General features: G+C 44.9%; 1 protein-coding gene across 19 annotated transcripts in view; it reads right to left on the reverse strand.

Moving 5' to 3' along the window:
* Positions 1–6,740: 6,740 nt before the first annotated feature.
* LOC116942691 (protein phosphatase EYA1-like) overlaps positions 6,741–23,971 on the reverse strand; it is a 153,949-nt gene continuing 136,718 nt past the window's right edge. For 18 of the 19 annotated variants that reach the window (XM_076067299.1, XM_076067298.1, XM_076067300.1 and 15 more), the window contains 6 exons: positions 20,956–21,014; positions 16,438–16,598; positions 15,165–15,279; positions 14,159–14,280; positions 11,581–11,681; positions 6,741–9,497 (listed from right to left, as the gene is read on the reverse strand). In XM_076067299.1, coding sequence (XP_075923414.1) covers positions 9,417–9,497; positions 11,581–11,681; positions 14,159–14,280; positions 15,165–15,279; positions 16,438–16,598; positions 20,956–21,014 — 639 coding nt within the window. In that variant the 3' untranslated portion in view covers positions 6,741–9,416. Of the gene's footprint in view, positions 9,498–11,580; positions 11,682–11,712; positions 11,814–14,158; positions 14,281–15,164; positions 15,280–16,437; positions 16,599–20,955; positions 21,015–23,971 lie in introns of all 19 variants that reach the window. The other variant, XM_032954933.2, reaches the window with a different exon arrangement.

The raw sequence follows: 23,971 nt of genomic DNA on the forward strand, positions 1-23,971 counted from the left end.
GTGCTTTGCTTATATACTTTGAAGCTTTAGTGACTGCTCAGGATCACTTGGATTGCGTAAATTATTTAAAAAAAACACAGGCCATGTTTATCGAATACAAACCAAAGGTGCTCTTAAACCATTGTTTCTTTTCACTCGTTCTAATTTTTCAGCCATGTATGTTGAACTTCTTTCGCACCGTACGTAGCCAACTGTCCTAATCGGAGCCATGTGAAAAAGGAAGCCAAAAAAGATAGGAAAACCACTGGAAGTCCAATGACACAACTGCAACATTTTCCAATTGTTGACCTTTTTTGTTGGAGATCTTCAGCTGTAACAAAAAAAAAACACTTATTTTATTATTATAATACGATGAAGGGTGAGTGGCACAGCGATTAGCACACTGTCCCATGAACCCTGTGACCTTAGTTTTGATTCCCGGTCACGGCTGACATCAGTGGTGAGCGACGTCTGAGCCGATCCCAGGACCTCCCTACGTCACCAAAGCCGAACTGGCCAGTGTGGTGGTCAAACAAGCGTCACGATTGTTACAGTGAGGGGAGAGACGTTTATCCAGTAGTTGATTGGCAAAGCTGTTAACTACCTCGTCTGGTATGCAGGATGGTCGGGGGTTTTGATCCCGACCCTGACGCCTGTATATTTGGAATTTGAATGTTTTCCCTGTGGTGGCGTGGATTTTTTTCTCCGGGTCCTTCGGATTTCCCTCTACATTTAGAAACATGCATTGAGATTATTTAGATTAATTTGGTGCTATAAATATCCAAATGATGGGCCACTTTGTTTAGCTATTATTTGTGTCCAGTTCGCTTTTGAAAAATACGTTAATACCTCAGTGGGCTTTTCCTGGTAGGATGGTTTATTTGTATTTGTATGTGTTTGGGTGATTAGTTTACCTTTCTCGTACTCTGTACTACTATCATGTTTTTGTACTGTTAATTGTTGTAACGTTCTTACTCGCTCCTACTGGACATCAATGAAACATAGCTTTATAGCTCATCGGATTCCTCCAGAACAATTAAATATCCAGTTTCTGAATTATTGCCTACCAGTTCGATGAACAAAATTTTAATATGCACACGTTACCGAGTTTTTTTTTGTTATTTTCACACACAAGATAAAAATAACGATCTTGCTAAACGCTAACAAACTAAACAATGGAATATATTGGAGGGGTTCTTTCTCCAGGTAACACGTGCGAAGTGAAAGCTGAAGTTATCGTTAATTTGAGAAACTTTATTCAACGGCGTTCAACTACGTTAAACATAGCGAGTGCAGCGCACTGTGCAAAACAGTGAATAAGCCTCAGGAAGTAATTCCTGCCCTGGGCCCAACTACGTCGCCAAAGCAACAAGTGACAGCGCCGTAAAACCACCAACTTCTTCTTGTTGACTACAACCACCCACCCGCTACATGCTGCTTTTCAAACGCACGGAGTTCTCCTCCTGAAAGCACCCATCCCCGCTCACCTCGATGTACAAACACGGAGGGGAATGAATGAATGACTTAATGCAGCGTATGCCCGCGCGTGCACTCGTAGGGGAGAGCAGATGGCTGGGTGTAACAGAAAGGCTGCCTAATGGGTGACCCATAGCCACTTAATTGTCTTTACCCCACATGCATCACTGTCACAGTGCACATGCTTTGCGCGGCGGCAACGCGCAAAAGCACCCCCCCCCTCCACCCCTCTATCTGACCGCCCAAAATATGCGACTCCGAAAAGATTTCCTCCAATTCTAAATGGGAAACGCACAGCGAGGGCCGCTCATTGACTTGAAAACGTCTGGAGAAAATTTTCTGACGTCGCCACCCAATTTTTTGGGCCGCTAGCGCCGGTTAAGACAAATGCCGCAATGAGGCTCCAGGGAAGTGGAGTCGTTCAAACGTATCGCTTAAAATAATTTAATAAATAGCATAAAAAGAGAAAATGAGGAGGGCATGGGTGGTGGGGTGGGTAGGGAGGGGGACAAAAATTAAAGAGGGCTGGGAGGGGAGAAAAACCCCCAACTGAATTCTTTGTGTGTGTATGTATGTGTGTGAGTAATATTAGTGGCAGGATACAGCCGGGATCAATTAAACTACATTATTCTCTGAAGCAGCTTTCAGATCAACCCCCGTGGATATCGGGCTGGCTTGCACGCCATTGTCAAGAGCAATAAGCAAAGTCGTATTTTCTTGATTGTGCGAACTTGTACGGCGGGCGAGCAGGCAATTTTGCCTCCTTGCCAATGCCAGAAAAACAATCTGGCCTTTAAAGCAACTTGGCTTTTATAGAAACAAGGCAATTCCTTCTAATCATGTTTCCAAGGGGCTAGTCTGCCGTGGGTTTACTATGACCAAATCTAATAAACCAGCCGTCAAGCAACCGCCGTCAGCTAACATCATACTCCAGGCCTTGAGGAATGAGGGGCATTTTAGTTTACCATGATGGCTAAATTGGTTCAGCATGCTGCATAATTTGCTCCACTAAAGCAGCTGGAGATTTACAAAATGTTACTAGACGCTAATATTACGTAATATTGTGTTAACAATCTCCACTCTGATTCCCAACGAGGGCCTTACGTGTCAGGAGCGAGCAGGGCTGAGCGGCGCGATGATCGACAAACGAAAGCAGAAACGGCCGCACCGCTGAGCCAAAGTGTAAAGTGGCATTTGTAAGGTGCAACACTTTATCACTTGATATGTTCACTGGCTTGATTCCTTCGGTGTCGTCGGTTGAGGAGAATGAGCGTATAAACATTTGGCAACGTGTGGTTTTCAACCCCAAATGCCTTTCAGCTTTGAAACAAGAATCCAGAGAACAAAGGCAGCACTGCTTAAACATGTCTGGTCACATTTGAAAAATAATTATTTAATCCTGAGCCCTTTGTTTTAAAGTTATGCGATATCTTTACAGTACATTTGTGTTAAATTAAGCAGAGCAGGGGCAGATTTTCAGCAGCATATATAGAAGAAAAAAATACCAGCATGTTTCCATCCAATTTAAATCTTCAAATAAACACACGTTACAAACGCAGGAGTTCAAAACATGCATAACGCAATGAAAATAATCAACGGTCATTTTTAATCACTCTCAAAAATGGAGCACTTAACCCGCCAATATTAAGTGCATTTTGTAAAGCATTAAATACTACTCGCTCTCGTTTAATACCCTTCATGCCCTGGCAGAAAATAAGGATGGGAAATGAAATGGAACACACTTTGAATAGAATTATCGCTCGGCTTTCAAAGCCACTCTGAATTATGTCCCACTTTGACGCCTCTCCTTTTATGAATCATTAAATGTGCAGAAAGAGAAAAAAAACACCCAACCGTGCTGCACTCATAACCAACTGAAGTTCAACATCGTAGATTAAATTAACATTCAACTTTTTTTGTTACACACTACACCACCGTGTCATCATGTAGCTCGGGGGTTACAATTACAAGGTGCAAAATAAACGTCTCCGTTAGGCGCTACATAAATCCGACATGGAATTCACGAACCTGGCATCATAAGCAAACATTGTATCCCTGCCGGGATTGGAAATGTATAGAGGGGGGGGGGGGGGGGGAATGGGACTTATGGTGTTAAACCGTGTTGCGAATGGAGCAATGAGCAAACGGTTGATGGTTAAGTTAGGCCGGCAATGAGTGGCAAGGGAACGAGTGCAGGGTAATCGTTAAGCGTTACCACGCACACCTCTACCTGGCCTATCTCACCTCGTCGTTTCGTCACCGTAGCACCGCCGGGAGATAATTCCACTTTAGGGCTTCTCACGACTCCCCTGGGGGCGATTTCCCAATGAATAAACAGGGAAAACCGAAAAAAAACTCATTTTCACTCTCGCTGCCGTTCACCCGACTATTTTTTTTTCTGTAGCTTGCATATTGCAACCGTTCGTCGTTATCAAAACAAGTTGCACATGCCAGTAGCACTGCCTCGAGACAGACGTTCGTTGGTCACCTACGAAATTTGGGAGACTGCGGTCTAATTCGAAGAACCGCAGATAGGAGGCACGCACGTTGTGTTTGAGACCTTCATATATTGGGGATTATTTTTGTGATGCATGTGGGGTAAAGACACAAGTGGTGTGGGTCACCCATTACGCCGCTTTTCTGTTACACCCAGCCATCTGCCCCCCAGTGCACACGCGGGCATAAAGTCATTAATTCCCCTCCTGAATGTTTGTACATTAAGGTGAGCGGGGATGGGTGCTTTGAGGAGGAACCCCCGTGCGTTTTGAAAAGCAGCCTGTAGCGGATGGGTGCTTGAAGTCCCTCAGAAGGAAGTTGGTGGACAAACGGCGCTGTTACCGTTTCTTTGGCTACGTAGTTGGGCACCAGAGCAGGAATTAATTCCTTAGCTTATTCACTGGTGTTTCTCGGTGTGCTGCACTCGCTGCGTTTAACCTGCCACGCACAAGCTGCTTCTATGCGCTTCCAAGATTGTCGCAGTTACCGGATTCCCTCGTTTCTCTGGATAGCTATTTGCCAGCCGCATTCTCAAAACTCGGTTTCGCTCAATAGAGAGGACGTCCCGCGTACAGTGTTACGAAACCAGCCAGCAGCACCCAATGCAATTGTGGCTCACGGTCAAAATATTTTCGTTTTCCAGGGGAGAGCGGCATTGATGATTTGACGTTAATGTTGCCAACGGAGACAAATATTAATAATTTAAGTATGGTATTGAAGACAAATGAATATTGATAAAACTGTGTTGTAGCGTTCAACATTTTTGAACAATGGTATTGAAACGAAATGAAAGTTGATGCAAATAAGTGACGATTTCCAAAAAGATCGAATAAAACTGAGTCTTAACATGAAATGGATATTAATCAAAACACAACTGATTTACAAAATATCTAATATAGTGCCCTGAACAAAACACCAACACAGAATGTTATAAATACAATACTATATAATCCTATCCACGAACATAGCGAAGGTCTTTAGATGCATTGTGAGCAAATTATGCACGCAAGTAAAACTACAATTAATCGATTCTTCCCACACATAAAAAAAAATCATATAACTTTCATCTGCGAGTGTGCCTAAAGTCACAGACACCTATAATTATACTCCTTGCACTTAACCACATCCTGTGCGATCACTCTGTATAAGAACACACGCCTCAAGGGCAGGCAAAGATGGGAAAAAGTTTGGGGCATCTGTAATTTTTTTTAAAAAAGTCACCTAAGGCCATTCCCACAAACTCTTCACAGCACATTATACAGTAGTTTTTTTGCCGAGTCTCAAGCGCACTGTTAAAAGACCTATACAGTATTGTACTTCGCAAGCTTTACTTTGAAAAATAAAATAATGCTATGTCAGTCGGCGTTAGAATTGACGTGGTGAGTGACAGGATGTGAACGGTGTGTTGAACTGGGCACTTTGCTAGGCCATTACTCAGTTGACTCTTGTCAGATGCAACTCGGGGGCTTTGGGATTTTCCAGAATAAACTGTAAAAAAAGTTTTGATTTAAAACTTTCGTGACTGCAGTAATTCATATTCTTAGTTTTTTCGGTAAAGTCACGTTGAAGAGAAACAACAAAATAACAAAATATATATAAAACAATAAAAAAAAAATTCTCACGACGTTTCGACCATAACTCAAACGGTCATCATCAGGTGTGTCGGTTTGCATAAATTTATGCATCATCAGGTGTGTCGGTTTGCATAAATTTATGCAAACCGACACACCTGATGATGACCGTTTGAGTTATGGTCGAAACGTCGTGAGAATTTTTTTTATTGTTTTATATATATTTTGTTATTTTGTTGTTTCTCTTCAACGTGACTTTACCGAAAAAACTAAGAATATGTAAAAAAAGTGTTTTTTCTTTCTCTCAAAACACTTAAAATTTGTAAAAAGAAAAAAAAATCAGATTTCTTCTGCCACCACTTTGCACAAACAGCGCCTAACTGCCGTTTTAAAATTGCACGTTACTTCTCGTAAGCAGCCATAAGTTGGTCAAAAACAATCCTTATGTATTTGTGGGTTTTTAATAGTACACAGCAAAAAGTGTGTTGCTGATGTTTTTTTTGAGGCACAGGAGAACGTACTCCTCTTATGCATAACCCTCTCAGCTGCGAATAATATTATTGGTGGCAGCCGTAGCATCCGCAAAACTCATTATTCGCGGTCCTATTCTTCCTGTTATGCACCGAAAATGTTCCCATGGACGAATGGAGATAACCTCACGTAGCGTAGCATCCGCGTTATTGGTCCTGCACATTGCCGCAGGTAAGAGGAGTTCTCATTGACGTCTGACATATGTTTTGCCCGTTCATTCAGAAAAAATAACATCGGATAACTTTGTGATCAATCTTGATTTGAAGCTTTCGTGACTGCAGGAATCCATACTCTTTGGTTCTTTCGGTAAAGTCACGTGGTAGGTATAACTTTGTGATCGTTCTTAAGATTGCAGCCCTCTGTCAATCCACTGCTGGTCACACTTCACAGTGCTGGAGAGAATGGATAGATGAAGGGGGGGGGGGGAGGGGACCCAGGACAACTTCATATAGCACTCGCCATGGATATTAGCTGTGGCAAGGAATCACACTTAAGTTACAGGGGTTCTTAGTGTAAAGCGCTAACTGCTGCGCCCCTGCTCTCAACTTAAATTTTTAGATAAAGACGTTGAATTAATAAGTAAATTAATAGTGTAAAATGTCATTCAACATACAACCAAAAAAATTGACTCATTGAAATATGCTATTTGAAATGAACAAAGACAACATCCGGTCACAGGACAAAAAGTGGTGTCATCTCAAACAACATTTTTATTAAATTAGCTAAACATATTGCAAGGCTCCTGTTAATTTTTTTTCCCAGACTAGAACACGCAATATATAATACAAATGGAAGGCAAGCGTCACACATCCCACTCGGGTCATAGTGACGGCCAACTCGCTCATCCGCGTGACTAAACGAAGAAGTGTGTATGGAGGAGGGCAAACTCCTACACCACGTCACCCTGAAATGTTTCAGTTCACAAAGCAAAGCTTTTACGAGGTCAGCGTCGGGAGGGAAAAGGGGCCTCTGCCACCCTTCGCCTGGATGTCGCAGCAGTCGGCTGTTTTGACTCGGGGGGGGGAGAGGGGTGAGGGAGGGAAGGTGACAAACCCCACGCCGACAGGACGGCCCGAGAACCGGGACGGCTTGCTCAAGCGTCGTCATCTAGCGCGTGTGAGCACCTGGTTATTGTTTTTCAAATGTACTTCTCTCAAATGTTAGAAAAGTCAAAAGCATGTCCCTTTGAATCTACAATCAGAAGCCAGTTTCCAACAGACATACACAGCAGAGCGATGTAAAATGCTTTGCGGACAACGAAACGTTGGGACATTTTGAGAATGGAGCTCCTATTCATATGGTGGCAATAAACGATCCTCTTTCCGTACACAGCGTGACCCGAATGCACTTAAAGCAAGGCTGCTCAATGTGTAACCTTTCACTGCTAAATTCCTTCTGCCAACACATTCATGCACTTGTTAAATGTAATGCAAATTGTAAAGTTCAATATAGTTCGTGCTCGTGCATGCCACTTTTGTTCATATTCGCGGATGTTCATTTTCGGCAAAGCTCGCACTCAAAATAATTGTAACGCGAGCCACCTTTTTTTAATTTAATCTGCTTTCAATACGAACCCCAGCGACGTCAAAAGTTGAGCAGCCCTGATTTAAGGGAACTTCGCAAACATTCATTTCACCAAAACTGGACACGGCTAAGTTTGTTGCTTAAGACGTTTTACATTTATCCGGCTTTCAATAACGCACACGGAGTAATTCATTCTGGGAAAGATACAGGAAAAGTTGAACAACTTAAATGCAACAAATAATGAATTTTCCAAACAGAAGGCGTTTTGTTTTGCTTTTTTTCAATTAATGCCAGCCACAACATTTGCTGGACTTAAAGCTAAATATCGCACAATCACAGTTGAGAGTTTATTTAGTCTCGAGTGCTGACAATTAGAGATTTCAACTCAATTGCTGAACAGCGCACCGCTTGGTAATAAAAGGCACCAGTCAATATTGTCTAATTATTTTTTTAAAAAATACCTACGCCTATAAACGTCATGCTTGAATTGCATAGGAAACAGTTTGCTGCAGCAGCGAACAAGGTAGAACATTCTAAATGCTGACAGATGCTGTCCAAGTTGATAATATTGATTTTCTACACACAAAGGGAATATCACATATTTCCATACTTTACTTACAAAACGTTTTTTTTTTGCTTCAACCTTAGGTCTTTTTTTAAACAACAAATACGTTACTCTTAAATGCACGGAACAGATCAATTTACAAATCAGCTTCCAATTTCTACAGTAAAAGATACACGAAAGGCGACAATTAAAAAATATATATACTGACAATTCCGCGTGTCTGCCATTATCATTAACAGTCACAAATTATTAGAAGCTTTGATTTCGAGTGACGCATTTTGGTCAAACAAGGACGGAAGTTAATTTTATTTTGTATCTACATATTTACCCACGATGCATTGTGACATAGTAGTAATTCGTGAAAAACGTGGCACGACAGAAGCATATGCCGACGTGATTTATCATTTTCAATGCCGACACACAGGCCCGCCCCCCCCCCCCTTACACGTCACGACCTTTTAATGTTTCCTTTTCGTTTCCATCTCCCCCCCTTTCTTTTAAACAATGGGTTAAATGACGGCAGGAAGTGTACATTTGATTGTCGATGCAGGTTCTGCGTTTGTTTTTTTACAACATATCCTTTTTTTACGTACCTTCAGCAAATGACGGGGGGGGGGGGGGGGAGCGGGGGAAATTACAATAAATACATTACAACGGTTTACATCTTCGCAAACACATTTTAATAACAGACCCCCACCCCACCAACCCACCCCCGCCCCCTCACTTTTCTCTTATAGTTGTCAACATTCTGATTTCTCCATCTGTGTCTGTCATTTGTAATGTAGCCTTTTTGTTACTTGAGCACTTAAGAGCAGATATCAAGCCACTGTTGAAACAATGAATAAAAAAAAAAAACAGAAAACACCACATCTGTGGCTGAAGAAACACTCCGGGCTTCATCCCAAGTCCACCGCGAGTCTTGCAGACCACCTCCTTTTTCTGCCAGGCCGGTTTGGACGTAAAAAGGGTCCATGCAAATCCTTGGTAACATCAAGTAAGCTCCGTTCCACCATAGGTCCCCTTTCGTCCCGGGGGCGAACAAAATTCTACATAGATTTTTTTTTTGTTGTGTGTGTGTTAAAGAGAAATCACTTCTCGTGTCCCGCCGTGGCAGAGCGAGGCACGGGCGAAGTCTCGCTTCGCGCAAGCCGTCGGAGCCTGGGGCTAAGAGACTTCTTCACTCGGCTCCACCGAGTCCAGGCGTCTTGAGCTCCGGGGACGACAGCAGTGGCGGCGGTGGCGGCGGCGGCGGCGGCGCGACTCAACCGCAGGCACTACAGGTACTCCAGCTCCAGGGCGTGGTGCAGGGCCATGAGGTCCGAGTGGCTTGAGATGCGCCAGAACGGCATGTTATGCTGGCGGAAAGAGGAGAGCCGTCCGTTAACACTCGCAGTGTTCGGGTGACGTTCGCGTGCAACGGCATCGCTTTATTCGGCTCTCTCCGATACGGGTTTCGGGGGTTTGTGCCGCGAGTTGCTCGGCACAGCGCCCGACGTTTCGCTCCACGCGATAGAGAAGCTTCGTCGGCAAAACTGAGAGTTCCAAGTACCTGCAGTGGAACGTCAAGATACCATGCCGAACAACTTTGCAGTGCAACCCGAAAACGCATCGGAGCTGTATGGCAAATGCCTACGCAATAGCATCGTCATCCAGTTTTCACGAGGCATCAAGTGTATGCAGTCACGGTTTAATCAGTGCTGGTTAAAAATCAATATATACACGTAGGTTTGAGCCTTTTTTTCAAAGATACCCCATCCTCAATTTACCATGAAGCTCAACACAGGAGATCAGGTTTTCCTCTTCACAGTGAACAACATAATAACCATGATTTTAGTTTTCGTACGACATATTAACCATGATTTTATAAGAAATATAGAATAAGAGACCTCATCAAGGCATAAAAACACATTTGAATTGGGAAGAAAAAAACGCACAACGGCAGTAGTTTTGGATCATGTTTTCATCAAAGCTTACCACCTCCATCTACATCGTGTTATTTCATGAGCACTGACCTTAAAATATTCGTACTGATTTTAAGCAAACACTGAAAACTCTCTGATAGGATACACTTTGAAAACATCCAAAACAAAAGTACAAACGTATATGGAATTTGCCGATGGTAAAGTAATGTAACACAAGCCACGTCTCTCCCATGTGTACTTTGGAACGGCTTAAAAACTTTAAAAACGTGGAAACTGATACGTTAAAACTTTCGGCGAACGCCAACTTTTCGCAGTTGACGCCCCGCGTGTTGTTGTCGTCCAGCGCTTGCGAAGCCGCGGCAAAAGAACAAAAAAAAAACGGGGGCGGACTGCACGAGCGACTGAGCCAGAACGTAACTCCAGCGTGGGAACGTGCCGGGCGCACGGCTCGGACTCATGAGGAAGGCGCGCGCCAGCGCGGTACCTGTACGGGCGTAGGTGGAACGCAGGCCCTCATGCTGGCGTTTGTGCAGGGGGCTTCAAAGGTTATGGTAAAGATGGGCGGGGGGGGGGGGGCGCTGTGTCAATTCTCAGCACGTTGGCCCCGTGCAGGACAGTCTGGGAATTGTTATTCTCGTTAAGTGACGTTGATTTCTAAGAGGCACAGCGGTGGCACTTTGGATAGGGCGTTGCCCCATTAATCAAACGACCCCAGTTAGATTTCCATTCGTGGCTAACATGAGTGGCGAGTGATGTCTGAACCGATCTTGGTAACTGCTCCACCCCTTCCCCCACCCCCATCCATGTCGTCCAACCGCCATCCCTCCTCTCCCTTTGCTAACCCACACTGACGAGCGTCGTGAGGTATGGTCAACCAACTCCCGTGGCCGACAAGGAATACGGAGGCCTAAATTGAGTAGCGGATTGACAATTAACCTAATTATATGTTCATGTTATATTATATATGCTTTTAATTATTTTCTAAGAATACGTATAAATAAATGTCCTTTCTTCAGGAAAGCCTTAATAGTCTCAAGACACTTTTTCATGAGGGTCATGAAAAATCACTTTGGAATGTTCGGCTTATTGCACCAACACTTTAAGATTCAGCAGCTCTTGCAGTAATTTATGGGTGGTTTAAAAGTGTCAATAGGTGACATTTCATACATTTTAGACTCAGATGGGAGCTAGGTCAAATTCAATAAAAACAAACGCTTCGAAGAATCCGGCACAATTAAGGGTTCCCGCTTGGATTCAATGCCGAGGCTTCTGCCGTGTCAGTCGGCTTTTCAACTCGAACGTTAATTTCCCGCGATCGTGAACAACACCTTTCATATTTACGGCATTATCACATTCGCTCCAACGCTACGAAGGAAAACTATTTTCGTTGCCGTCACGTTATTCAAAACCTTCGTGGTTTTCCGTTAAGACGACAACGACACGAGTGGCATGGCTCTCCAGGGAAGAGTGTGACAGCCTGGCAGTGCAGTCGGTTGCTCGGCGACTCCTTGTTTACCTTCTTTGAGGCCTGCTCTTCTTCTACGCCGTCGCCCACAACCACATACACTACCTTCCGGCCAAACCGGGACATAATTCGCTCAAAGCAATTTTCTTTGCCTGGGGAAAACACAGGGATAGGGTTATTTACCTGCTTGGATGTCTGTTCCTCATCTTGCCCATCTCCAATCACAACATATGCAACTTTCCTGCCAAACCTCGAAACTACGCGCTCAAAACAGCTCTCTTTGCCTGCAACAACAACACAATACTCAGCGACCCTAAGCACACTACAGTTTATGCAAAATTATATATGCTGTAATACTTTCACTCGCAAAAAACAAGAGAATGCATAAATAACAATTTTATTCACCCGGGGATGCCTCGCTGAGTATCAATGTATTTTTCACTCGCATCCTGCTTGGGACATAATGCCAGTGCTTTTTTAGATTTTTTTTTTAAATATAATGTAGTGATAAATGTGAGTGGCTTGAGTAAGCTCACACAATTATCTCCACCAACAAGGTCAGAAAAAAACGACTTTATGTGCTACCTGTTACAGGCACTATATCTCATTGCCATGTGGGTGGGTGTCTCACGCATTTGATGGCTTTGTCTCTGTGCAATCCACCAAACAAATCGCTTAAAAAATCGTGGGGCGTGCCCAAGCACACCCAGCAAATGAGCTTCCTTTCGAAGGAACGCAGATTTTTTGGCATTCGTTTTTTTTTCTCCTTGTGGCATGCTTAGGCGTTACCAACATTCGAGCGACGACATTTACAGCCAACATTAAAAATGTTGTTCTAAAGGAATGGTGATGGACTTAATCGTGCAACTACAAGCAAGAAGAGAAAACACGCGCGTTTATGCAATACGTAAATAATTCAAGCGGGCTGACCAACTGTCTGCAATAGCACAGAATGTTCAAACCGACACAAACCACTCGCCAAAAAGTCCAAAAAGTCCAAAAAACAAAGCGGCCTGTCCCTTGTAATTATGAAATATAACAAGTTTCCCATAAATCCAATTTAATTGAAATACTTAATTCTGTTTTGTTTATATTTATGAACCGGGCGGAGGGGGGGGGGGTTGCCTGCTTTTCAGACGGCTGCAAATAAAATGTCAGCAACTGAATTGGGAGTGAGCAGGTAATGTTTCCTGAGCCAAGATGTCTATATGGCTCGATGATCCGGAGATTTATAATAGGGGTTTTCCCCTTTTTTTCTGGCAACAAAACTGAAACCTTTTTACAAGGATTCATGTCTGCATTAACCACAATACCTGCTTCCAGATGACGCCTTTTGGCCTTTTGGCGTCATGTGGTCGAGCACCAATTGGGTCGAGGCTCAAAAGAAAGCCGTCGCTTGGTGTGGACCAATCAGTTTCAAGGACAATGCATATATTTTTATTTAAAGCTTTCGTGACTGCAGTAATTCATATTCTTAGCTCTTTCGGTAAAGTCACGTTGAAGGGAAACAATAAAATAATAAAATATATATAAAATTCTCACGACGTGAATTCTCACTTTTCGACCATAACACAAACGGTCGTCACCTGATGATGACGGTCGTCACCTGATGATGACCGTTTGTATTATGGTCGAAACGTCGTGAGAATTTTTATTGTTTTATATATATTTTATTATTTTATTGTTTCCCTTCAACGTGACTTTACCGAAAGAGCTAAGAAAAATGCATATATTATCATAGTATGTTTTTTGTTTGCATTTTGACTGCAGGTATTGTGGTTAATGCAGACATGAATCCTTGTAAAAAGGTTTCAGTTTTGTTGCCAGAAAAAATGGGAAAAACCCTATTATATTTTGGCACTGGCAAAGGAGGTCTAATGATGATTCGGAGATTGCCAATGGTCCAGTTTTAACAGACTTCCATGTTACATTTTTAGCGGAGGCCACTTTCTGACCGATACCATTACCCAAGCCCCACATGTGAATAAATAAAATTGACCACATAACTTTATGGACAGTAGAACATTGCATATCTGACTAGCTGGGGCCTGAGGTATAGGTATACTGGATTAAAGCGGGTGTGGGCAGTTAATTGGTCAGGGCGGATGCGAGTCAGATATGCGACATCATGCTTATTAGTAAATATAATCAAGCAACGCACGCCTATTATACTATCTATAATAGTTATAATTGTGCTTGTTTACCCAGGAAAGCCTCAACTGAATCACACCTCTTCTCCTGGAGGGTCCTGCCAAGTTTTTCAGGAGAAGGCAAAGTTGCTATCTGTAAATTCCAATTGGGTAGTTTGCAGGTAATTATATGGCACTGGGATTTTTGGCGAGTACCTGTGACATTTTATGGGTGGTTTTTTTATCAATAGGGAGGAAACAGGAGAACCCAGAGAAAACCCCATGCAGTATAAGATAACATATCAACTCCACACAGAGAGGTGGTGCTCGAGTCAGGCATTGAACCTAGGCTCTTCTTACTATGAGGCACAAGAAGTGTTACCCACTGCGACATTCTTTAAAAGGTGGCACAATTAGGCGCACTAAACAGGGAAGCGCGGACGTGGCTGTTACACCCAAGTTACACGCAAGCTGGCCAGAATATGAGTTGTGGTCCTTACCTATTTTTGTTGCGCTATAAATATTCTCTATGGGGAACACGATTCCCAGGCCGTAGAGAAGCACCTTGGCCAGGGCTGGCACCAGCTGGGTTGTGGTGACCAACACGTTGATGCAGTTTGACCTGTGCGAGAGGCCATCAAGTGTCAGCATCAGTTAGCGCAACAACGCCCACAATCTACTTTCACCGCGCGAGCACTCAAAGCCCACAAGCCGCTCAAGCGTATGCGCTTTATCTATAGAACCCACCGCCGTTGCTAATTACTGTGATGTTAAGCTGGGTAATAAAAGTTCTGGCGGACGTTCGTGCTGTTTTAATTAAGTGCACAAGGCACGCACGATTTTATTGGCGGAAGAAATGCGCCGCTCTATCCAAGCGGGGTGGGGGTGCCGTTTGTTACTCATCACCCAAGCAAGTAACGGTTCAATCGCATCGGCGATTCGACGGATTTGCCACTATACGAGGCCATGATTTGATTCAAGAATAAATTAGTTCTTTGTCTCGTTTTTACATCTTGTTTGCATTGCTTCTTCTTGCTTGTTCCGTCTCATTTGTAAGGTGTGTATGTCTCCATTACCCTTAAATGTGGATTTTATTTGGCCGCTTGGGTTTGTGGGCCTGTGTTCGACAAGTGTGATCACACAAAAAATGGGCCAGGAACACAGACATTGCAGTCGAGTACAGTACAACAAAATATTTAGCTGTACTGCCCCCTGCTGATAACTTAGCCTCGCAGCAGCCTATAACACCTGTTTTATACCTGGTGCTTGCCCATCCAAGCACTATCCAAGCTCAAGCCTGCTTAGCTTCTGAGACCTGACAAGATCATTTACATTCTAGGTGACTTGTTCATAGGCATAATTGGGCCTGAAAAAACATTCTTAGGCAGCACACGTCTTTAAAAACAACAACCAACAACAATAACAACGAGACAATGAGACGAGGAGTCTAAGCGATCTGACGGGGGGGGGGGGGGCACAGCGTGGTGCAGGGGCGTCTGGACCGACCGGGAGTGGACGAGCGAGAGCGACTTGAGGGCGAGCGTGAGCCAGGAGTCGGTGAGGGCCTCGATCTCTGCGCGCAGCTGCAGCCAGGCGTCCCGCTTCGGTGGCCCGAGGAGGCCTGCTCCAACAACAACAGGAAAGCGACGGCGGGCGCTTACAAAAATAACTCTCGAGGAGCAGCACCGACGGCGCTCGTGTTTTCTCGAAAAATAACGCGGCCCCCCTTTCTCCGCCTTTTTTGGGTACCCCCGTGTTTCGAACGTGGAGTTCGGCGCGAGGGAGTGAACAAAAAGTAAGCTTGTGAAACTACAACGGAGTCGAGTGAACAAAAAATGCTTAAGCGTTGATAAAAAAACACGCAGTACTGAAATAAAAATGTAAAAACACGATTATTTTTTTTATTGTGAAATAATTTAAGGGGTTGCAAGTGTATGAATGTCTTGGCAAGTTGCTAATTCACACTTGCAAAGAGCGATTAATTATTTGCATCACCAGAGCGATGGAAAATTTTGATTTCGTTTATGTAGTATTTATTTAAATGTAATTATAGAGTTTAATATTTCACACTTTGACATCAGTCAGCCCCGATATCGACTGCGAAAAAGTGAAACCTGAAAACGCCACATAGTTGTGACAATCCGCAGCAATAACAGATTAAGTGCGTAAACTAAACATGATTAAGAGTGTGAGCGAACAAATATAAACCGTGGCAGGCTTAATGAACATGTAACTTTAGGCCCAAGCAGTTCTGGCATGACGCGACTGAGGGAGCTGTAAAGGGTGTTATTTAATCTTGTGACATGACCGTTAATAGCACAACGGGGATGGAGTCATATCAAAAATCATCTCCTGCTCATCTCTATTTCTCAGCACTTCATGTAGTCTGCGAGCCAGCAAAGGAAATTCAAAATTCCCATGGTGAGGGCCAATCTATCCAAAAGGCAAATTACGTGATTGACAATTTTGGTTAAAATTTTTAATAATAATAAAAACACACTTATACATAAGCAGTTCAGCCGTGGAAAGAAAAATAACAAAAACTCTACACACGTTTGTCAATAACACGTCTTAGTTGAGAGATCTCTCTCTCTGGGATGAAGTAAGGCCATTTCCAAAACCCTTCGCTTGTCACATATCGTTTCTTCATTCGAGCAGTATTAAACGATGAACGTGTTTGAGCTTTGTTATTTTCGCCAGCGCTCCACTGTCAACGGAAAAAGCCCATCCACAAAACGCATTTCGTTTAATTCCGCGGGAGGAGGGCCGCGGTGCTCGCCTCCGACGTTGTTTTTGTAGCTGTTGTAGATCTCCTTGACGCGCCGGTAGCGGAAGGCGAGCTTCCTCATCCAGTCGACGCCGCCGCGCACGCCAGTGGCCAGGCACAGGTTGGCGCTCGTCGCCGACGCGTGGAATCCGTCCGTGGCGAAGTTGTACGTGCTGCGGCCAAGCAACAACGGGGGAAGGAGCGAGACGCACATGCGCGCGCAAGCAAAAAAACAAAGTCAGCGACGCGATGCCGCGGCGGAACCAGCATGGCAAGGGCGGTGGCCCTGGGCTCTCCCCCGCATTGCGCGTATGCGAACGCACGGCCGCGTGCGAGCGTCACCGATTAGCACGGTCGGCTACGTATGGTGCGAAAGGAGTTCAAAAATAGTAACGTACAAACGGATGTTGCATTTGCGTCAACGCCGCTTTTACTCGGACACATGCCAGGAAATTACAATTTGAGGTGTTGTTTTTACTTTTCTTAATAGCTATGTCAATGTCGTGAATAATACTTTCTGAGCATCGCCTTGGCCACGTACGGTGCGAAAGAAGTTGAACATATATATGTTTTCCGATTCTACTATGTTTTTAAAAATCAAGCTTATTTCATACTCAGAGAAATGCTGATGACACGTGTCATGATTACCTGAATAATTAAAAGTATAATGTAATCATGTATCACGATGCCAGCATCGAATCGTGCCAGTAACTTGCACCACCTTTAGGCTAACAGATCTAATGAGACGCAACCAACGAGACAAAGAGGTAATTTATTCCTGAACCATGACAATTCAATGCATTGCGGGAAAGTCAAACAATACAGGCCAAATGTATACACAGTACATGCAAACAAAAAACACAAAGATCCCCGTATCGCCTTTAACAGACTGTTGGGGCAACTGCTGTTAGCGAGCACCTAGCAAGGCCGGCACGGGGGGGGGGGGGGCTACACCACGGCCTTTGTCTCCCTAGTTGCAATGTTTACGCACCAGGTACTCATTTGAGGCCGAGTCGACTTAGGGGAGGCCCAGGACTGGTTTAGATAATCGTCACTGGTGTTGGCCATGAGCGGGAATGGAAATCAGGTTCGTAGGGCAGAGCTCTAACCGCTACACTACCACTCTCCGCTACATGCACGCACACACAACCATATTTCATAATTTACAAAGAAGCTTCACATACATAGATTCCCAAGGTGAATAAAGCAGCTCGTAAGATCAACATGCACAAGTCAGACAACGCTTTGTTGGCTTCCGTCTCCTTTCAGTATTGCATAGGTATATCACTTGAATGATGGCTTAGAGAGGAAATCACCTTAATGCTGCTTACCTAGGGCAATTTATGGTTCCTTGGTGGTTACTAATTCAAGTACTTCCAGACCAGAGCCCGTTTGGCTCTTGAGATTCTAGCCGCAATGTGCTATGGCTGCAGACCAACATGACACAGGAATACACTTTGGCGATGGTCCGGCTTCTACTGCCTCCCTTTTAAAAACAAGCGATGGACTCACAGTGGCGTATTGTCATTTGCCGTTTCATTTCCACGGAATGGAAATTAAACATCTGCCAAGCCAACCCCCTTTGTGCACCAATGTTGGACGTCTCTCTTCGTTGCGAAACCCCCGAGCCGATGAGGTGAGAGCAATTAATGCAGCCGAGGCTGCACTCGAAACCTGCTACCGCCCAATAATGTCACACGGATTGCACTCCGAACAAAGACAGCTGTGGTTATGATTCATGCAGGACCAGATTTTTTTCTTTCATTTTCAATTTTACCCCCCCCCCCCCACAACGTTGTTGTGTCATTGCTTCATCTAAGCCAAAATGTCACGTAATTACATGAGGTCGGCTGCTCAGGGGAACATGGAGAAAGACAATCTCTTCTGCACCTCTCCTCTTAAGTCCCATCCACTACCCTCCTACCCCAGTCCACCACATTCTCCCACCCTCACCCTCGATCTCCTGCCCCTGCACTGGTCGCGTCTACATTAACCTTCCTCATCGCATCTTCATAGCCTCTGCTCAACACGTGCTCAGATCATCTAAACCGAGCCTACCTTAGACCTTTGATAAAATTAGTAACCTCTGCTCATCACATGTACAAAACACAAGACTATTGGTAGTCACTGATAACAGTTGCATAATTAGAATGTACCAGTATATAAGTGTAATCGCAAACTTAAATGCCACCCTGGCTACTGCTCCTGGAATTCATTGATGAAGGACCCTGGCCCTCCCGAGACTGCCCCGGTGGCGAGATGTTATCTCCCTCGCCTGGTATACAGGAGGTTGTGGATTCGATCCCGACCCTGATGCCAGCTGCATATTTGGAGTTTGCGTGTCTCTCTCCCCGTGTGGCTTTTTCTCCGGGTCCTCCGGTTTTTCCTTCCACATTTAGAATCAACATCATGCGTTGAAGAGGATTTGCCTGGATTCTAGTAGTGGGGTGCACAGACTTCTATATCACCACTCGCCATATAAGCAGAAAAACACAGACACAAAGACAAAGATCCCCCGTATTGCCTTAAACTCGTGGGGCAAGTGCTGTTAGCAAGCACCTATAAAGGCCCGCACAGCACACGAGGGGGTGGGCGGCCAGCACCACGCCCGGCCGCCCTTGTCTCCCGAGTGGTGATGTTTACACACTGCACCAGGTACTTATTTAAGGCTGGGTCGACCTATGGGAGGCCCAGAACTGGTTCAGATAATCGTCACTGGTGTTAGCCGTGAGCGGGAATTGAACCCGGGTAGCCAGGTTCGTAGCGCAGCGCGCTAACCGTTACACTACCTCTCCACATACACAGATACACAAACAAACACACACATAATCCAGGCAGAAGGAATGTGGGAGAGAGTTGTGAAAAATACAAAAGACAATATACAACACTGGTGAGTGGGTGGTCTTGAGGTAGGGCGCTTTCCTCTGAATCCATGGGGTCGCAGAATTGAGCCTCTGGATCCCATGACAATGCATTATGGGCACGTCGTCAAGAATCAAGCATCAACTCGCTCGGCCATGCGGGAAATATCCCACAGCACCCTTCTTGAGAGAGGCCATTGTTTATGGTTGTGGAGGCCAATTTAATTGTGCGCAAGTGAGCAAACACCTCCTAAATTACCCTGAAAGACATTCAGGTGCTGTCACGTACGAAGGCTATAAAGACATGACAAGAATAATAATATTAATACATCAAAGGAAGCGTTTATAGAAAACCTCAATAACTGGAAAAAAATATAATTTGGCAAAGCCTCACCATTTCATAACAACGTACGCAGAATCAATGTTTTTGTTCGCTAACAAAAACAACGGAGGACAAAAATTGAACTCTCATTGTATTCTACGTATCATTTTCTAAAAGATTGCAACGAACAAAAACAGAAATCTAATGACAACTAGAAATCTGATTTCTGCATAATTTTTTGTTTTCTTAAAGCTACAGGACAAGGAGCAATGATTTCGAGATTCTAAAATTAAGGCATGCGTGAGCACTATGGCATGCAAGAGAGCATGAACTTGTGACCGTGCGTCTGTATGTTTGCGCCTTGTGTGTTCAGTGTAATTAGTATCTGTACCTTACATGGCCTCCCTTAGCGCCACTCAGCCTAAAATAAGTACCTAGAGCGGTGTGCTGTCATGTACACATTGCCGTTAGCACTGGGAATCAGAGGTAGGAGGAGGTGGTAGGTTATTCGCAGAGCGAGTACATGCCACCCAAACCGTGTTGTGGAACACAGTTGAGTTGTGTGTCCGTTGTTGAACAACCAAACAGTTCCGAGTGTGTGCATTGTGGGGAGTGGTGGCGCAGTGATTAGCGGATTTACGCTTCGAACTCGGCGACCAGAGTTTAATTCCCATCTCACGGCCAACACCAGTGACGATCGTCTGCACCGTTCCTGGGCCTCCTCTAGGTCGACTCAACCTCAAATGAGTACCTGGTGCGCTGTGGAAATATCACCACTCGGGAGCCAATGGCGGTTGGGCATGGAGCTGGCCACTCACCCCCCTCGCGTGCCGTGCCGGCCTTCCATAGGCGCTCGCTAACAGCACTTGCCTCAACGGTCTGTTAAGACTAGATGGGGGATCCTTGTCTATGTGGAACACCCAAACTGTTCCACGGCAGCCAATATCAGCCGATCACTACAGCACTTCGTCCCGGCGTCTGTATTGCGAAACGGGCGATTATTTTGCCATTGCGCGCACGCAGGAGCGCGACTGTGCAAGCGTGCAACATGTACACGTTGGTCGGCGCAGCCGCGGGCCGGGGAGCCATCCGCGGGGATCCCGAAACTTTGTGGGATGAGATGAGGACGTAGATAAAGCGGAGGTTCTGTCCAAGACTCGGCGAGGCAGCTGCGGGCTCCCCGCGGGGCCCCGCAGGCAGCGGGTCGTGTTTTCATAAGAGAGGGGAGAGAGGCAAGCGGCCTCGGTGGGGTGGGGGGGCGACGCGAGATAGCCACCGAGCGGAGCGTTGGGAGCGGCGCCCTCGTCGCGGTGCCACCGGCGCGGGGCGCAGGGGGCGGGGCCTCACCTCAAATCCTGGCCATTGTCGTCCGACGATACATCATCAATGTGCACCTGGTCGCACTCCTGTCAAAAGAGCACAGAGGTCGGTGGGGTGGGCGGGGTGGGGTGGGGGGGCAGATTTTGGTGGGCGTGGAGGGGCTGACCCAGGATCTCACCGCGTGCGTGCGCGTCACGTTGAAACACTAAAAATACACTTCAGCTCCCCGCCACACGAGACCAGTGGCAACCGTGATGATGAAGGCAGCGTGGAAAAGGAAAAACGAATACAACTGCGTGGTGCGTTCACCCAAAACCGCCACCCCCTCTCTCGCCCTTCACGCACACTCTTTTCCGAGAGTCTTTGCTCCACGTGTCATTTCACGGAATCAGCAGAGAATTAGGCAATGCCGCATGGGTGGCGGCCGAGCACGGCAACACTGATATAGTTGCATTGCGCAAAGTGTGACGATAATGAGAGCATACGCTTTACTATCCAAGAACCAGAGCCGAGAAAATGAGCGCACTCTCCCTCAGCGCACTTCTGCTGCTGAGGTTGTAGAGATGTAACCTGGCAAGCGTGCACGATTAAAATATTACACCTCCAAAGCCAACAGATTAAAGTTTCATGTATTTACAGTCGTACATACATGCACACACACACACGCACCACAATGTATCCATTCACAAATTTGTGCTGCAAGCAAAGAGAGCACATCCAACCCGTAGTTTGTGGATTTTAAAATGCGTTGTAAAATGCTCAACGAATGGAAACTTAGAAACCTACAGTCGTTATGGTTTTCATCTTTGTCTATTATGGCATGTTATGCATGCATTGTATTGCTATACATAGTTTGGCAGGCAGCCATTTTGAAGCCTCGATGTACATTATTGACTAAAATAATATAGCTTCACGTTATATACGACATCTTTAAACATTGGACTGATATAGAGACAAGAATTTTGGTTCAGGATCTCACTGTTGATTCAGCTGGTTTGAAAAACCCAGTGGTGGTTGCATTTGCATGCGGGTACTTTTGCAAAACAGACGTATTTTGATTAAATCTATTGGGGACCATCGTATTTTTTTTAAGGGGGAAGAGCACATTCAAACATAAACAGACCGGGAATGGATACAGTACCTTAAAGGTGAACATACAACACAATAAAAAAAGATCAAATAAGACTCGTAATGTATGTTTACCTCTGTCATATTCGCACAATAAGGATGACACTCGGGTCATATTCCAAACCAAAATATGTACGTAAAATAGCTTTGCACGTTACAGCAAAAACTTTGATAAGCATTTCATGCGTGCAAGGCTCCTTGCAGTTCTGAACTAAATTAATTTGCTGAAACAACATCCCAGTAAACATGAAATGTTGTGCCAACGTTGCCCCAACGTTGCATGTTTACTGGGAACATAACCGTTCATAGTCTCAAGAAATTCTCAAGACGCACGACAGCGAGGCATGTACCTAATTTAAAAAAAAAAACTGCCCCTCCTCTGTGCTTAAAATAAAAGGACCTGCGTGATTACAGGTTCGAAAGAGCCCTTATTTGGGGCGCTTCCTGTGCTTGTCTGCGCCCATTACCTGCCGAGTTACAGGCTACCAGGGAACACTTCCGACAACGGTAATCACGAGAGACTCCGGATTTCAAAACGTATGACCAACCGCACACGTTTGGCCAAACAGGATCACAACTTCACTCGGCGAGTCCGAAAGTAAATAATGAGAACAGAGTGCTGTCGCTCTCCATTACAACACAGGAGCTCAGGCGAGCCCCTGAAATCTGCTAAATGCAGGATTGCCGTGTTCAGAAAATGAAATGCAGGTTCCGCAAAGTCTGCCCCAATAATTATAGCCATTATCAAAGAAGCCAGGGGCTAATGCAAACATGTCCGCGCGTTAATGCCTATTGACAACTTATGGTTTTATTGCGAGTTTAAGGAACCCGGCGCAGGCATAAAGGAAAAGTGTGCGATTGTATCGCGCCACGCTCCACAGAAAATGTAAATTTGCTGGCAATGGTACTAGCGCTTCGCATACCAAACTTCTGAATGCCCACGGTATTTTATTTCCTGACGTGTTGTAAGATAACCCAACGAAAACACTGCTCTCGGGATATTAAAACAACAACAAGCAAGTGCAGCTGAGTGCTTGCGCTCCGCTGTGTCCGCCGGCCGCCGAGCTCGCAATTAAACGCGCAACGTGCTGGCACGCGCAGGCGCTCTCTCGCGCGTGTGTTCGTCCGCAGCCTGCGTGGAGGGGGGCTGGCAGTTTTAACTCTGTGCCGCTCAAAAAACACGTTTCGTAACGTTGCTGCCGTTATTGTTTGCCACACGCTTAATGGGATTTTTCCACGCGGCGTTGTGCTACACAAGAGTGGGCTTGCGGTTGTGCGTTAGCATCGTGCCACCACCGAGTCAAAGGCTGTGTTCTTTAGCCCAGACTGTTGGCGAGTGAACTCGGGTACATTCTGATATTCTGATAATGCCAAAAGGGATATCAGCTCCAGTAAGGATGGTTTCCCTATCTCAGCAAATGTATTTGACCGTTCATTTGACAATGGTCACCCAACAGAGACAAAGACACTGACAGACTTCAGGAAAAGATTGACCAGGAGCCAGTTTGCTTTCGTTTCCCAGCAGCGTTGCCGTTACCGTGCTCAAGCCCGACAAGAATTTGCCCATATCGTCATTAACACTCTGCCGACATCCGCCGTGGAGAATTAAATGTTTAATACCGACTTATGTTTGTGCGATGTGTCAATTTCTCACGTGTCACTTGATTTTTTGCCGATTTTCTATTTGTTCCATTGCTGTACTTGCAATTATACGTTTTATTTTTGTAATTTTAATTACCCAGATGACTCTTATAAAATAGACTATTTTAGTATCTTGAGTTCTCACATGGTTAAATAAAATGTATTTGATAAACTAATATTCTGGGCAATGGCCATTGTTTAGAGCAGTAGTTTATGCATAAATACTATACATATATTCATCAATTTAAAAAAAACATGTACCATATTTCATTAT

Source organism: Petromyzon marinus, chromosome 15, assembly GCF_048934315.1.
Source record: "Petromyzon marinus isolate PM22_M1 ecotype Great Lakes invasive population chromosome 15, UKy_Petmar_22M1.pri1.0, whole genome shotgun sequence".
NCBI lineage: Eukaryota > Metazoa > Chordata > Hyperoartia > Petromyzontiformes > Petromyzontidae > Petromyzon > Petromyzon marinus.